This window comes from Salmo salar, chromosome ssa02, assembly GCF_905237065.1.
Source record: "Salmo salar chromosome ssa02, Ssal_v3.1, whole genome shotgun sequence".
Lineage (NCBI taxonomy): Eukaryota > Metazoa > Chordata > Actinopteri > Salmoniformes > Salmonidae > Salmo > Salmo salar.
Genome location: NC_059443.1, coordinates 7,787,501 through 7,803,470, shown reverse-complemented (window position 1 = coordinate 7,803,470; position 15,970 = coordinate 7,787,501). Strand labels below are relative to the sequence as shown.

Here is a 15,970-nt window from a genome sequence, read left to right as displayed (position 1 = left end):
AGAACATTATAAAGAGGGCACATTATTGAAGCCAAAAGGGAAACACATATTATTTAAGATTCCCAAACAACAAAGCAGTATTTATACCTGACCAGGTAACCTGCACATAAAAACAGACTTGTACCACTTATAGACTTTTGAAAACCAACAAAAAAAGAAATCAAAGTTAACCCATAGACTTATTCCTAATTCAATTACAAAGAACAAACCACACTCTCAATCTTGTACTGTATCCTATCCTATAATTACAGTACATCTTCAATGAGAGATTAAAAGTCTGTCAAGCTATCTTAACATTTAGGTATGTTCTTTTTCCCGTATTGGCACATCCTGAAAACTGAAAGTAATTCCTAACTGTTTGCAATCCAAATGGCACCCTATTCCCTGTTTAGTGCGCTACTTTTGACCAGAGCCTTATGAAAATCAATGGGCCCTCGTCAAAAGTAGTGCACTATAAAGGGAATAGGGTGTCATTTGGGATGTAGTCATTCTCCACCTTTCATGTTGAGTAATAATGGTCTTTGTTTGTGGCTTCAAAGTGTTGACACACTGCCTCTTAAAGCAGTTAGAGCTCAGTGTTGACACACTGCCTCTTAAAGCAGTTAGAGCTCAGTGTTGACACACTGCCTCTTAAAGCAGTTAGAGCTCAGTGTTGACACACTGCCTCTTAAAGCAGTTAGAGCTCAGTGTTGACACACTGCCTCTTAAAGCAGTTAGAGCTCAGTGTTGACACACTGCCTCTTAAAGCAGTTAGAGCTCAGTGTTGACAAACACTGACCTCTTAAAGCAGTTAGAGCTCAGTGTTGACACACTGCCTCTTAAAGCAGTTAGAGCTCAGTGTTGACACACTGCCTCTTAAAGCAGTTAGAGCTCAGTGTTGACACACTGCCTCTTAAAGGAGCTCAGTGTTGACACACTGCCTCTTAAAGCAGTTAGAGCTCAGTGTTGACACACTGCCTCTTAAAGCAGTTAGAGCTCAGTGTTGACACACTGCCTCTTAAAGCAGTTAGAGCTCAGTGTTGACACACTGCCTCTTAAAGCAGTTAGAGCTCAGTGCCTCTTAAAAGTGAAATATGTTCCTTTTTGGGCGACCCGACCAAATTCACATAGAAATGTGTGTTATAGATCTGTCATTCTCATTGAAAGCAAGCCAAAGAAGCGGTAGATCTGTTCTATGTACGTGTGTGTGTGTGTGTCTGTGTGTGTGTGTGTGTGTGTGTGTGTGTGTGTGTGTGTGTGTGTGTGTGTGTGTGTGTGTGTGTGTGTGTGTGTGTGTGTGTGTGTGTGTGTGTGTTGACACTGTTGATGTTTCCAGGAGTGAATAAGGTACAGTGAACCTTCACAGAGCTCTCTGTCCCACCGCCGGTGAATGTACAGAGACCTAGCTAGATAACTACAGGGCTGGTGAATGTACAGAGACCTAGCTAGATAACTACAGGGCTGGTGAATGTACAGAGACCTAGCTAGATAACTACAGGGTTAGTGAATGTACAGAGACCTAGCTGGATAACTACAGGGTTAGTGAATGTACAGAGACCTAGCTAGATAACTACAGGGTTAGTGAATGTACAGAGACCTAGCTGGATAACTACAGGGTTAGTGAATGTACAGAGACCTAGCTGGATAACTACAGGGTTAGTGAATGTACAGAGACCTAGCTAGATAACTACAGGGTTAGTGAATGTACAGAGACCTAGCTAGATAACTACAGGGTTAGTGAATGTACAGAGACCTAGCTAGATAACTACAGGGTTAGTGAATGTACAGAGACCTAGCTGGATAACTACAGGGTTAGTGAATGTACAGAGACCTAGCTGGATAACTACAGGGCTGGTGAATGTACAGAGAAATAGCTAGATAACTACAGGGTTAGTGAATGTACAGAGACCTAGCTAGATAACTACAGGGTTACTGAATGTACAGAGACCTAGCTAGATAACTACAGGGTTACTGAATGTACAGAGACCTAGCTGGATAACTACAGGGTTAGTGAATGTACAGAGACCTAGCTGGATAACTACAGGGTTAGTGAATGTACAGAGACCTAGCTGGATAACTACAGGGTTAGTGAATGTACAGAGACCTAGCTAGATAACTACAGGGTTAGTGAATGTACAGAGACCTAGCTAGATAACTACAGGGCTGGTGAATGTACAGAGACCTAGCTAGATAACTACAGGGTTAGTGAATGTACAGAGACCTAGCTGGATAACTACAGGGTTAGTGAATGTACAGAGACCAAGCTAGATAACTACAGGGCTGGTCAATGTACAGAGACCTAGCTGGATAACTACAGGGCTGGTGAATGTACAGAGACCTAGCTAGATAACTACAGGGTTAGTGAATGTACAGAGACCTAGCTAGATAACTACAGGGTTACTGAATGTACAGAGACCTAGCTAGATAACTACAGGGTTACTGAATGTACAGAGACCTAGCTGGATAACTACAGGGTTAGTGAATGTACAGAGACCTAGCTGGATAACTACAGGGCTGGTGAATGTACAGAGACCTAGCTGGATAACTACAGGGTTAGTGAATGTACAGAGACCTAGCTAGATAACTACAGGGTTAGTGAATGTACAGAGACCTAGCTGGATAACTACAGGGTTAGTGAATGTACAGAGACCTAGCTGGATAACTACAGGGTTAGTGAATGTACAGAGACCTAGCTGGATAACTACAGGGTTAGTGAATGTACAGAGACCTAGCTGGATAACTACAGGGTTAGTGAATGTACAGAGACCTAGCTAGATAACTACAGGGTTAGTGAATGTACAGAGACCTAGCTAGATAACTACAGGGCTGGTGAATGTACAGAGACCTAGCTAGATAACTACAGGGTTAGTGAATGTACAGAGACCTAGCTAGATAACTACAGGGCTGGTCAATGTACAGAGACCTAGCTGGATAACTACAGGGTTAGTGAATGTACAGAGACCTAGCTGCATAACTACAGGTTTCCATAGGGCTCTGGTCAAAAGTAGTGCTCTATGAAGGGAATAGGGTGCCATTTGGGACACAGACAAAAAGAGTGTGGGGAGAGTAGCTTTGAATGGCAGTCTACTGTACTCACTCACAGTCACTGCTCTTATCTTGGCTCTCAAATTTACCTGTCACTTTGATCTGGCCAGTGCTATTTCCCTGTTATGCCAGGTACCTAGAAATGTATGACTTGTCTTGAACACCTGCAAAGAAGCGTCAAGATATCATCTGCCTGCATTTCCCAGATAGGACCAAATCATCATGCTGCATCACAATCCTCTTTCTTCCCCTTCACTGAAGCCTTGGGAGGAGAGGAGGATTATGTTTCTAGGGCTGAGAGCCAGCCAGCTAAAACCCTCCCTGACATGTACCCTACTACAGAATCAACACTTAGCCCTGTGTGTTTGTGTTGCCGTCGTAAACCCTTAATGAATAGCTTGTTTACTATTTATGGATACATCACAAGTCGTTCATTTACTAGATTTAACCACCAGGAGTATTATTAAAGATACTAGTTCCTGTTTTTGAATCTGAATACCTGTCTCTAGTGAATACAGTTTGTCCTTACCAACTCCATCTGATTGTACTACTGGTTCAGCCAGGTATGTTTGATGAACAAAACACAAATGATCTATAGCATTAATAGCATTAATATAGCATTAACAATCTTAGTTGTGCGTGTTTCTTACAATGGCTACAGTGGTTGTGGTCAAACGTTAATATAAAATCATCAGGCCAAAATGGTCAATGAGAGCACACTGAACAACCCGGAAGGAGAACCTTAGGAATTCAATAGAGACGTCATCTCTTGTTGCAGACGTAGAAAGACTACACACGTAGTCAAGCATCTGAACAAATGACCAAGATGAATAAAGGCATGGTTGGATAAACACTGAACCATCCTCTCTTCTAATCACCTCTTCTACCCATCCACTGATTCAACAGAAGCATGGCCAGATATACATTTTGATCATATAGTTCAATCAGACTGGATTGACCAGGTTGATTAGTTGTTATTATTATGGGGGACAGACAGACAGACAGACAGACAGACAGACAGACAGACAGACAGACAGACAGACGGACAGACAGACGGACAGACGGACGGACGGACGGGGGACAGACAGGGGGACAGACAGGGGGGACAGACAGACAGGGGGACAGACAGACAGGGGGAGAGACGGAGAGTGGGACAGAGGGACAGACAGGCGGACAGACAGAGGGAGAGACTTTGGGAGAGAGGGAAAGACAGCAGACATACATACATACATACATACATACATACATACATACATACATACATACATACATACATACATACATACATACATACATACATACATACGGACGGACAGGCGGACAGGCGGACGGGCGGACAGACAGATAAAAGGCGCATGGTTCTAGAATGGGTTTGTAAAAGCTAGCTAGCAAGCCAGGTCTGTTGAAGCTAGCTAGCTAGCCAAATGCTTGTTGTTTGGCTCTCCCCTTCCCCTCTCCCCTCCCCATTGTCAGAGATGCTAGGAGGCTGGGGAGGGGGGTTCCTTAGCAGTCTGGCCTCAACTTCAAAGAGTTGAGCAGAGTTATAAAAGGGTTCTGATATCACTGGAGCCCCTCTACCCTCTCTTTCTCAATCCCTCTACTCCGTCTCTCCTAGGGGATGGAGGGAGAGGGGCTCTGAGGGGAGAGGGAGCAGGAAGGAATGTTGCCCAACCTTCAAGACCTCTGATTCCATTTTGTTGTTTTGTCATTACTTACAAATAAAAACAAAACTACAAAACTACACCCAATAATGTGAGAGGAGTCATTGCGTAACTAATGTAAACAGTGTGTGGGCTCCAACCTTCCAACGTGATTATTTTCCCTGTACTCTACCAACACATCCAACAGCCTAGTGAAAGGTTGGGTATTAATCCTACAGAGTCTAGTGAAAGGCTGGGTATTAATCCTACAGAGTCTAGTGAAAGGCTGGGTATTAACCCTACAGCCTTGTGAAAGGCTGGGTATTAATCCTACAGAGTCTAGTGAAAGGCTGGGTATTAATCCTACAGCCTAGTGAAAGGCTGGGTATTAATCCTACAGAGTTTAGTGAAAGGCTGGGTATTAACCCTACAGCCTAGTGAAAGGTTGGGTATTAATCATACAGCCTAGTGAAAGGCTGGGTATTAATCCTACAGAGTGTAGTGAAAGGCTGGGTATTAATCCTACAGCCTTGTGAAAGGTTGGATATTAATCCTACAGCCTAGTGAAAGGCTGGGTATTAATCCTACAGAGTCTAGTGAAAGGCTGGGTATTAATCATACAGCCTAGTGAAAGGTTGGGTATTAATCCTACAGCCTAGTGAAAGGCTGGGTATTAATCCTACAGAGTCTAGTGAAAGGCTGGGTATTAATCCTACAGAGTCTAGTGAAAGGCTGGGTATTAATCCTACAGAGTCTAGTGAAAGGCTGGGTATTAACCCTACAGCCTTGTGAAAAGCTGGGTATTAATCCTACAGAGTCTAGTGAAAGGCTGGGTATTAATCCTACAGAGTCTAGTGAAAGGCTGGGTATTAATCCTACAGAGTCTAGTGAAAGGCTGGGTATTAATCCTACAGAGTTTAGTGAAAGGCTGGGTATTAATCCTACAGAGTCTAGTGAAAGGCTGGGTATTAATCCTACAGAGTCTAGTGAAAGGCTGGGTATTAATCCTACAGCCTAGTGAAAGGCTGGGTATTAATCCTACAGAGCCTAGTGAAAGGCTGGGTATTAATCCTACAGAGTCTAGTGAAAGGCTGGGTATTAACCCTACAGAGCCTAGTGAAAGGCTGGGTATTAATCCTACAGAGTCTAGTGAAAGGCTGGGTATTAATCCTACAGAGTCTAGTGAAAGGCTGGGTATTAACCCTACAGAGTCTAGTGAAAGGCTGGGTATTAATCCTACAGAGTCTAGTGAAAGGCTGGGTATTAATCCTACAGAGTCTAGTGAAAGGCTGGGTATTAATCCTACAGAGTCTAGTGAAAGGCTGGGTATTAACCCTACAGAGCCTAGTGAAAGGCTGGGTATTAATCCTACAGAGTCTAGTGAAAGGCTGGGTATTTGAAGTACAATAACACCATATAAATGGGAACCCCAGGTGAGATCATATTCTTATTTCAAGCAAATAAACATTTCAAAGGGGGTGCAGAGTACTACTCCTGTCTAATGCTGTCATTAATTTAAACAGGAAGTTAGTTAGTTAGTTCCTTGTTGTATAGAACAGTGATGCAGAATATGAGGTGACAGGCACAGCACCTACCTATGGAAACCATTTGAATTTCAGGCCCTGATCAAATCCAATTAGATTTATGAATAAAGTAACTCAGACAGTTGTACAACCAAAAATATAAACCAAAAAGACACTGGAAGACGGCACCCTACCTCCTTAAAAAGAGCAGTGTTGAGAAATTCAACAATTTAGTGCAGCATTGATATGCAGGTGTGAGATCTATGGATCTATGTCCAGACTAACCAAGCTATGCCGTACTATGCAATACCTATGCAGTAACCAAATTGCATTTAATCCCTCTGTATCTCTGTCAATCACCACATCCTCATCGGCAGACTCAATAGCCTTGGTTTCTCAAATGATTGTCTCGCCTGGTTTACCAACTACTTCACTGATAGAGTTCAGTGTGTCAAATCGGAGGTCCTGTTGTCCGGACCTCTGGTAGTCTCTATGGGGTGCCACAGGGTTCATATCTTGGGCCGACTCTCTTCTCTGTATACATCAATGATGTCGCTCTTGCTGCGGGTGATTCTCTGATCCACCTCTACGCAGACGACAACATTCTGTATACTTCTGGCCCTTCTTTGGACACTGTGTTAACAGCCCTCCAGACGAGCTTCAATGCCATACAGCTCTCCTTCCGTGGCCTCCAACTGCTCTTAAATACAAGTAAAACTAAATGCATGCTATTCAATCGATCACTGCCTGCACCTGCCCGCCTGACCTGCATCACTACTCTGGACGGCTCTGACTTAGAATATGTGGACAACTACAAATACCTAGGTGTCTGGTTAGACTGTAAGATCTCCTTCCAGACTCACATCAAACATCTCCAATCCAAAGTTAAATCTAGAATTAGCTTCCTATTTTGCAACAAAGCACCCTTCACTCATGCTGCCAAACATACCCTTGTAAAACTGACCATCCTACCGATCCTCGACTTTGGCGATGTCATTTACAAAATAGCCTCCAATAACCTACTCAATAAATCGGATGCAGTCTATCACAGTGCCATCTGTTTTGTCACCAAAGCCCCATATACTACCCACCACTGCGACCTGTACGCTCTCGTTGGCTGGCCCTCGCTTCATACCCGTCGCCAAACCAACTGGCTCCAGGTCATCTACAAGACCCTGCTAGGTAAAGTCCCCCCTTATCTCAGCTCGCTGGTCACCATAGCAGCACCCACCTGTAGCATGCGCTCCAGCAGGTATATCTCTCTGGTCACCCCCAAAGCCAATTCCTCCTTTGGCCGCCTCTCCTTCAAGTTCTCTGCTGCCAATGACTGGAACGAACTACAAAAATCTCTGAAACTGGAAACACTTATCTCCCTCACTAGCTTTAAGCACCAGCTGTCAGAGCAGCTCACAGATTACTGCACCTGTACATAGCCCATCTATAATTTAGCCAAACAACTACCTCTTCCCCTACTATATTTATTTATTTTGCTCCTTTCACCCCATTATTTCTATTTCTACTTTGCACTTTCTTCCACTACAAATCTACCATGCCAGTGTTTTAATTGCTATATTGTATTTACTTCGTCACCATGGCCATTTTTACCTTTACCTCCCTTATCTCACCTCATTTGCTCACATTGTATATAGACTTATTTTTCTACTGTATTATTGACTGTATGTTTGTTTTACTCCATGTGTAACTCTGTGTTGTTGTATGTGTCGAACTGCTTTGCTTTATTTTGGCCAGGTCACAATTGTAAATGAGAACTTGTTCTCAACTTGCCTACCTGGTTAAATAAAGGTGAAAAAATATATATATTAAAAGTCCACACAACTCATCCACCCCTACACAGAGCAAATTGAAAGTCAACAGGAAAAACAAGTGTTGGCTAGATGAGATTAAAAGGTCAGAGACCTTACAGTGTGGTGCCAGGACAACAACCTCTCCCTCAACGGAAGACACATTTCGGTTGAATGAATTCAGCTGTGCAACTGACTAGATACCCCCTTTACCTTCCCTTTCCCCATATTCCCATACACACATAACATGCACACACATGCATACTGACACCACACACACATTCACACACACTTTCACACTCATACGCTGCTGCTAGTCATTTTACCCCTACATACAGTACATAACTACCTCAATTACCTTGTACCCCTGCACATCGACCCAGTACTGGTACTCCCTGTATATAGCCATGTTATTTCCTACTCCGTGTATATAGCCATGTTGTTTTCTACTCCCTGTATATAGATAGCCATGTTATTTTCTACTCCCTGTATATAGCCATGTTATTTTCTACTCCCTGTATATAGCCATGTTATTTCCTACTCCCTGTATATAGCCATGTTATTTTCTACTCCCTGTATATAGCCATGTTATTTTCTACTTCCTGTATATAGCCATGTTATTTCCTACTCCGTGTATATAGCCATGTTATTTTCTACTCCCTGTATATAGCCATGTTATTTTCTACTCCCTGTATATAGCCATGTTATTTTCTACTCCCTGTATATAGCCATGTTATTTCTACTCCCTGTATATAGATAGCCATGTTATTTCCTACTCCGTGTATATAGCCATGTTATTTTCTACTCCCTGTATATAGATAGCCATGTTATTTCCTACTCCGTGTATATAGCCATGTTATTTTCTACTCCCTATATATAGATAGCCATGTTATTTCCTACTCCGTGTATAGAGATAGCCATGTTATTTTCTACTCCCTGTATATAGCCATGTTGTTTTCTACTCCCTGTATATAGCCATGTTGTTTTCTACTCCGTGTATATAGCCATGTTATTTTCTATTCCCTGTATATAGCCATGTTATTTTCTACTCCCTATATATAGATAGCCATGTTATTTTCTACTCCCTGTATATAGCCATGTTATGTTCTACTCCCTGTATATAGATAGCCATGTTATTCCCTACTCCCTGTATATAGCCATGTTATTTTGTACTCCCTGTATATAGCCATGTTATTTTCTACTTCCTGTATATAGATAGCCATGTTATTTTCTACTTCCTGTATATAGATAGCCATGTTATTTTCTACTCCCTGTATATAGCCATGTTATTTTCTACTTCCTGTATATAGCCATGTTATTTCTACTCCCTGTATATAGATAGCCATGTTATTTTCTACTCTCTGTATATAGATAGCCATGTTATTTTCTACTCCCTGTATAGAGATAGCCATGTTGTTTTCTACTCCCTGTATATAGATAGCCATGTTATTTTCTACTCTCTGTATATAGATAGCCATGTTATTTTCTACTCTCTGTATATAGATAGCCATGTTATTTTCTACTCCCTGTATATAGATAGCCACGTTATTTTCTACTCCCTGTATATAGATAGCCATGTTATTTTCTACTCCCTGTATATAGATAGCCATGTTATTTCCTACTCCGTGTATATAGCCATGTTATGTTCTACTCCCTGTATATAGATAGCCATGTTATTTTCTACTTCCTGTATATAGATAGCCATGTTATTTTCTACTCTCTGTATATAGATAGCCATGTTATTTTCTACTCCCTGTATATAGATAGCCATGTTATTTTCTACTCCCTGTATAGAGATAGCCATGTTGTTTTCTACTCCCTGTATATAGCCATGTTATTTTCTACTCCCTGTATATAGCCATGTTATTTTCTACTCCCTGTATATAGCCATGTTATTTTCTACTCCCTGTATATAGCCATGTTATTTCCTACTCCGTGTATATAAATAGCCATGTTATTTCCTACTCCCTGTATATAGATAGCCATGTTGTTTTCTACTCCCTGTATATAGCCATGTTATTTTCTACTCCCTGTATATAGCCATGTTGTTTTCTACTCCCTGTATATAGCCATGTTGTTTTCTACTCCGTGTATATAGCCATGTTATTTTCTACTCCCTGTATATAGATAGCCATGTTATTTTCTACTCCCTGTATATAGCCATGTTATTTTCTACTCCCTGTATATAGCCATGTTATTTTCTACTTCCTGTATATAGATAGCCATGTTATTTTATACTTCCTGTATATAGCCATGTTGTTTTCTACTCCCTGTATATAGCCATGTTATTTTCTACTCCCTATATATAGATAGCCATGTTATTTTCTACTCCCTGTATATAGCCATGTTATTTTCTACTCCCTGTATATAGCCATGTTATTTTCTACTCCCTGTATATAGCCATGTTATTTTCTACTTCCTGTATATAGATAGCCATGTTATTTTCTACTTCCTGTATATAGCCATGTTATTTTCTACTTCCTGTATATAGATAGCCATGTTATTTTCTACTCTCTGTATATAGATAGCCATGTTATTTTCTACTCCCTGTGTATAGATAGCCATGTTATTTTCTACTTCCTGTATATAGCCATGTTATTTTCTACTTCCTGTATATAGCCATGTTATTTTCTACTCCCTGTATATAGATAGCCATGTTATTTTCTACTCCCTGTATATAGATAGCCATGTTATTTTCTACTCCCTGTATATAGCCATGTTATTTTCTACTCCCTGTATATAGATAGCCATGTTATTTTCTACTCCCTGTATATAGACATGTTATGTTCTACTTCCTGTATATAGATAGCCATGTTATTTTCTACTCCCTGTATATAGCCATGTTATTTTCTACTTCCTGTATATAGATAGCCATGTTATTTTCTACTTCCTGTATATAGCCATGTTATTTTCTACTTCCTGTATAAAGCCATGTTATTTTCTACTCCCTGTATATAGATAGCCATGTTATTTTCTACTTCCTGTATATAGCCATGTTATTTTCTACTCCCTGTATATAGATAGCCATGTTATTTTCTACTTCCTGTATATAGATAGCCATGTTATTTTGATACTCCCTGTATATAGCCATGTTATTTTCTACTCCCTGTATATAACCATGTTATTTTCTACTTCCTGTATATAGCCATGTTATTTTCTACTCCCTGTATATAGATAGCCATGTTATTTTCTACTCCCTGTATATAGATAGCCATGTTATTTTCTACTTCCTGTATATAGCCATGTTATTTTCTACTTCCTGTATATAGATAGCCATGTTATTTTCTATTCCCTGTATATAGCCATGTTATTTTTACTTGTTATTTTTATTTGTTATTCACTGTCACAATGTTTTATTTTATCTTTAACTCTGCATTCTTGGAAAATAATAAAAATCTGTCGTTCTGCCCCTGAACAAGGCAGTTAACCCACTGTTCCAAGGCCGTCATTGAAAATAAGAATTTGTTCTTATTAACTGACTTGCCTAGCTAAATAAAGGTAAAATAAAAAATAAAAAAATAAAGTCAGCATTTCACTGTTAGTCTACACCTGTTGTTTACCAAAGATATGATATGAGTGGGACCAGCCCACCTCCTAAAGACTAATAACATCCCAGCATAAGCTGTTTGGTGGTGTGTGTGTGTGTGTGTGTGTGTGTGTGTGTGTGTGTGTGTGTGTGTGTGTGTGTGTGTGTGTGTGTGTGTGTGTGTGTGTGTGTGTGTGTGTGTGTGTGTGTGTGTGTGTGTGTGTGTCTGCGTCTGTCTGTCTGTGGTGGTTTTCACCCTTAGGGAGGAGTGTGAGCAGGAATTCCTGTGAAGTGGAGGAAAGTTGTCTTTTAATACGCCCAGAGTGGGCGGTAATAACCCTCTGATACGATCCATAACTCCTGCAGTATTACAGACATGACAGCCGTACAGCCATCCACCTTAACGGGACCCACGTCACTACCTCTGACTGAACCAACTGATCACAATTCCTGTCTGAATGGTTCCGTTCCAAATGGCACCCTATTCCCTATATAGTGCACTACTTTAGACCAGAGCCCTATTCCCTATATAGTGTACTAGTTTTGACCAGGGCCCTGGTATGAAGGCTCTTTGCCCTGTCACACCCCTCAACATGACATGCTAATTGAAGTGATGTAACGTTATGCCATGGAGAGAGAGAGAGGAGGCTGCCCGCTGGGAGCTGCCATGGAGAGAGAGAGAGAGAGAGAGAGAGGAGGCTGCCCGCTGGGAGCTGCCATGGGAGAGAGAGAGAGAGAGAGAGAGAGAGAGAGAGAGGAGGCTGTCCGCTGGGAGCTGCCATGGAGAGAGAGAGAGAGAGGAGGCTGCCCACTGGGAGCTGCCATGGAGAGAGAGAGAGAGGAGGCTGCCCGCTGGGAGCTGCCATGGAGAGAGAGAGGGAGAGAGGAGGCTGCCTGCTGGGAGCTGCCATGGAGAGAGAGAGAGAGGAGGCTGCCCACTGGGAGCTGCCATGGGAGAGAGAGAGAGAGAGAGAGAGAGAGAGAGAGAGAGGAGGCTGCCTGCTGGGAGCTGCCATGGAGAGAGAGAGAGAGAGGAGGCTGCCCGCTGGGAGCTTCCATGGAGAGAGAGAGAGAGAGAGAGAGGAGGCTGCCCGCTGGGAGCTGCCATGGAGGAGAGAGAGAGAGAGAGAGAGAGAGAGAGGAGGCTGCCCGCTGGGAGCTGCCATGGAGAGAGAGAGAGAGAGAGGAGGCTGCCTGCTGGGAGCTGCCATGGAGAGAGAGAGAGGAGGCTGCCCGCTGGGAGCTGCCATGGAGAGAGAGAGAGAGAGGAGGCTGCCCGCTGGGAGCTGCCATGGAGAGAGAGGGAGAGAGGAGGCTGCCTGCTGGGAGCTGCCATGGAGAGAGAGAGAGGAGGCTGCCCGCTGGGAGCTGCCATGGAGAGAGAGAGAGAGAGAGGAGGCTGCCTGCTGGGAGCTGCCATGGAGAGAGAGAGAGAGGAGGCTGCCCGCTGGGAGCTGCCATGGAGAGAGAGAGAGAGAGAGGAGGCTGCCTGCTGGGAGCTGCCATGGAGAGAGAGAGAGAGGAGGCTGCCTGCTGGGAGCTGCCATGGAGAGAGAGAGAGAGGAGGCTGCCTGCTGGGAGCTGCCATGGAGAGAGAGAGAGGAGGCTGCCTGCTGGGAGCTAGGCTGACTATAATAGGAGGCATTGAGAATAAGACAGCCAAAGCTCCCAGAGGGCTTAAAGCGGCAATCAGCAGTTGAAACAATAACAAAGTGTACTCCCCACTAAGGTTTTGCTAAAAAGCTGAGGGATGGAGTTGGAGAAATTGAACCACTCTCAAATTCATAGACAGAGATATGGATGCAAGGACTGACCATCCATGATATTCTGATGGGGTACGACAGTTGAACTAAGCTCATGAGACATTTATAAGTTATATTCTTCAAGAATCAATGGGAACAGATCATTCATTTATAAGTCCAGAAATGGAGGTAACAACTGCAAATTGCCCATTTAAGGCTGTTATAGCCTCCCCAGCACGCAGCCCAGCGAGGCTGTTATAACCACTTCAATATGCAGCCAAGCCAGGATGTTATAACCTGTCTAATATGCATCCCAGCCAGGCTGTTACCTCCCCAGCATGCAGCCCAGCGAGGCTGTTATAACCTCTTCAATATGCAGCCAAGCCAGGATGTTATAACCTGTCTAATATGCATCCCAGCCAGGCTGTTACCTCCCCAGCATGCAGCCCAGCGAGGCTGTTATAACCTCTTCAATATGCAGCCAAGCCAGGATGTTATAACCTGTCTAATATGCATCCCAGCCAGGCTGTTACCTCCCCAGCATGCAGCCCAGCGAGGCTGTTATAACCTCTTCAATATGCAGCCAAGCCAGGGTGTTATAACCTGTCTAATATGCATCCCAGCCAGGCTGTTACCTCCCCAGCATGCAGCCCAGCTAGAGGAATAACCACAGCACTGTTGTCCCAGTGCCAGATATGACAGAAACAACAACAACTCAAACCTGCAACTTCATACACATCAACATGTCTTTGCAAAGGCCTTTGAATGCTTACTTAATGACTATAGATCACAATGAGTTTTTTGCTGCTAGTGTGTGGTAGAGAGAGCATTTAATCTACAGGTAGAGGGAAAGGGATTATACAGCACTGTACTTCTGACAACCTGGAACTGCCAGACAGACTGAGACCACACCCCAGTCTGTGTCCTTTTCTAAATGAAGTACTGCAAACTTTCCCCTTCAGTCACCAACTCTTAGGCCATGCTTTACCGAATCTGTACACGCTTCTAGGAGGGAAAAACATGACTTGCAAACATACAAAATAAACGCTAGAAAACAACCTCGAGATTTTGGATATAAATCTTAATTTCGAGCATTAAATCTTTCATATCAATAAATTTCATTTTATAGAGCGCTAGTCCCCAAATGATGTCTGAATCATGAAGAAGTTCATTGATTTGTCCTCCTGGGGCTGCATGGGAAGGACCTTGTAATCACACCTGATCCCAACTGTAGACCATCTATGGACCATCTCATATGGGCAATTTGAAAATACAAACTTCTCAGCCTGTGTTAAAGAGTAATGTATTTTAATTATAATAGACTATTATCGAATTATTATTAGCATTATTAGCATTATTTTCAGTATCCAAATCATTATAATCATTAGCCACATTCTTATAATTATATATTTTTTGTATCATTTATCCAAGAAAGCGCATAGATTTTTTTTTTTTAAAGGTGTAAAATACAAGTGTTTCGTTTCTTACCTGAATGTTGTTCAGTTTGTGATCTGAGGCGCTGTACCTCTCGCATTCTTCCATCGCTCTTCGGAGGAAAGCGTTCACAACAAAACTGTCTCCTAGAAACCGGGGGAAATTATTATTAATATCAATGATACCAATTTGTGTGTAGATAATAAGATAATGTAAGGTTTAACACAAGGTTTAATGCGTTATTTCTAAAGGCTGATAGAGGTATATTCTCACCTTCGGGGTTCTCTCTACGTTTGCCCGCTTTAGATCACAGCACAATATGGAAATTCAAATGAGAAATTCGTTACAATGTGAACAAAATATTCATCAATGATTAATCAGTATGGAATATTCAAATGCAAATGTTTATAAGAGGTATATCTTACCATGTTTGGACTGAAGTTTCCCCATTTCCACGTCACTTTTTCCTTGATTAATGAACAGTTCTTTACCAATCCGTCATGGATAACCCAGTCTGCTGGTCAACATTGTCACATTGTGTCCGCGTTTTTGCAAGAAAATAGTCAAATGTAACTTTCCTCAAGCGCATTCAAAATGACCAATATATACACATGTTTTCTTTCGCTGTACAGAAACAACGCTGTTTCTCTCAAAACAAATCCCGAGAGAGGGGAGACTATAGTAGACTTGCTCTTTAGCGTCAGACAAGCCAACAGACTGACTGAATGGAAGAATGTGTGTCCGTCTGGCGGTAGCGTAGCGCAGAGCAGGAGACGCTCAGCTCAATCTGAGTAGAAGACATGGCTGTGGGCTTTACACCCTCAAAGTGTCTGCTAAATACCGTCCCCTGTTGGACTGATTTCAAACAGGTATTTACTTTTGCTGGTGATTTTGTTCCAGTATAACAATAAAAATCAAATCAAATCAAATCAGAAAATGTACACCTGTTTAGCAGATGTTATTGCGTGTGTAGCGAAGTGCTTGTGTTTCTAGCTCTAACAGTGCTGTAATATCTAAGAGTAATATCTAACAATTTCACAACAATATACACATCTAAAGTAAAGGAATGGAATTAAGAATATATAAATAGTTGGACGAGCGATGTCAAAGCGGCATAGACTAAGATACAGTACAATAGGATAGAATACAGTATATAGATATGAGATGAGTAATACATAGACTAAGATACAGTACAATAGGATAGAATACAGTATATAGATATGAGATGAGTAATACATAGACTAAGATACAGTACAATAGGATAGAATACAGTATATAG

General features: G+C 42.1%; 1 protein-coding gene across 1 annotated transcript in view; it reads right to left on the bottom strand.

Moving 5' to 3' along the window:
* LOC106574162 (protein naked cuticle homolog 2-like) overlaps nucleotides 1-15,445 on the bottom strand; it is an 85,125-nt gene extending 69,680 nt beyond the window's left edge. The window contains exons 1-3 of the mRNA XM_045697037.1: nucleotides 15,117-15,445; nucleotides 14,965-14,991; nucleotides 14,746-14,837 (exon numbers count right to left, since the gene is read on the bottom strand). Of these exons, the coding sequence (XP_045552993.1) occupies nucleotides 14,746-14,837; nucleotides 14,965-14,991; nucleotides 15,117-15,141 (144 nt within the window). The 5' untranslated portion in view covers nucleotides 15,142-15,445. The remainder of the gene's footprint in view (nucleotides 1-14,745; nucleotides 14,838-14,964; nucleotides 14,992-15,116) is intronic.
* Nucleotides 15,446-15,970: the final 525 nt, after the last annotated feature.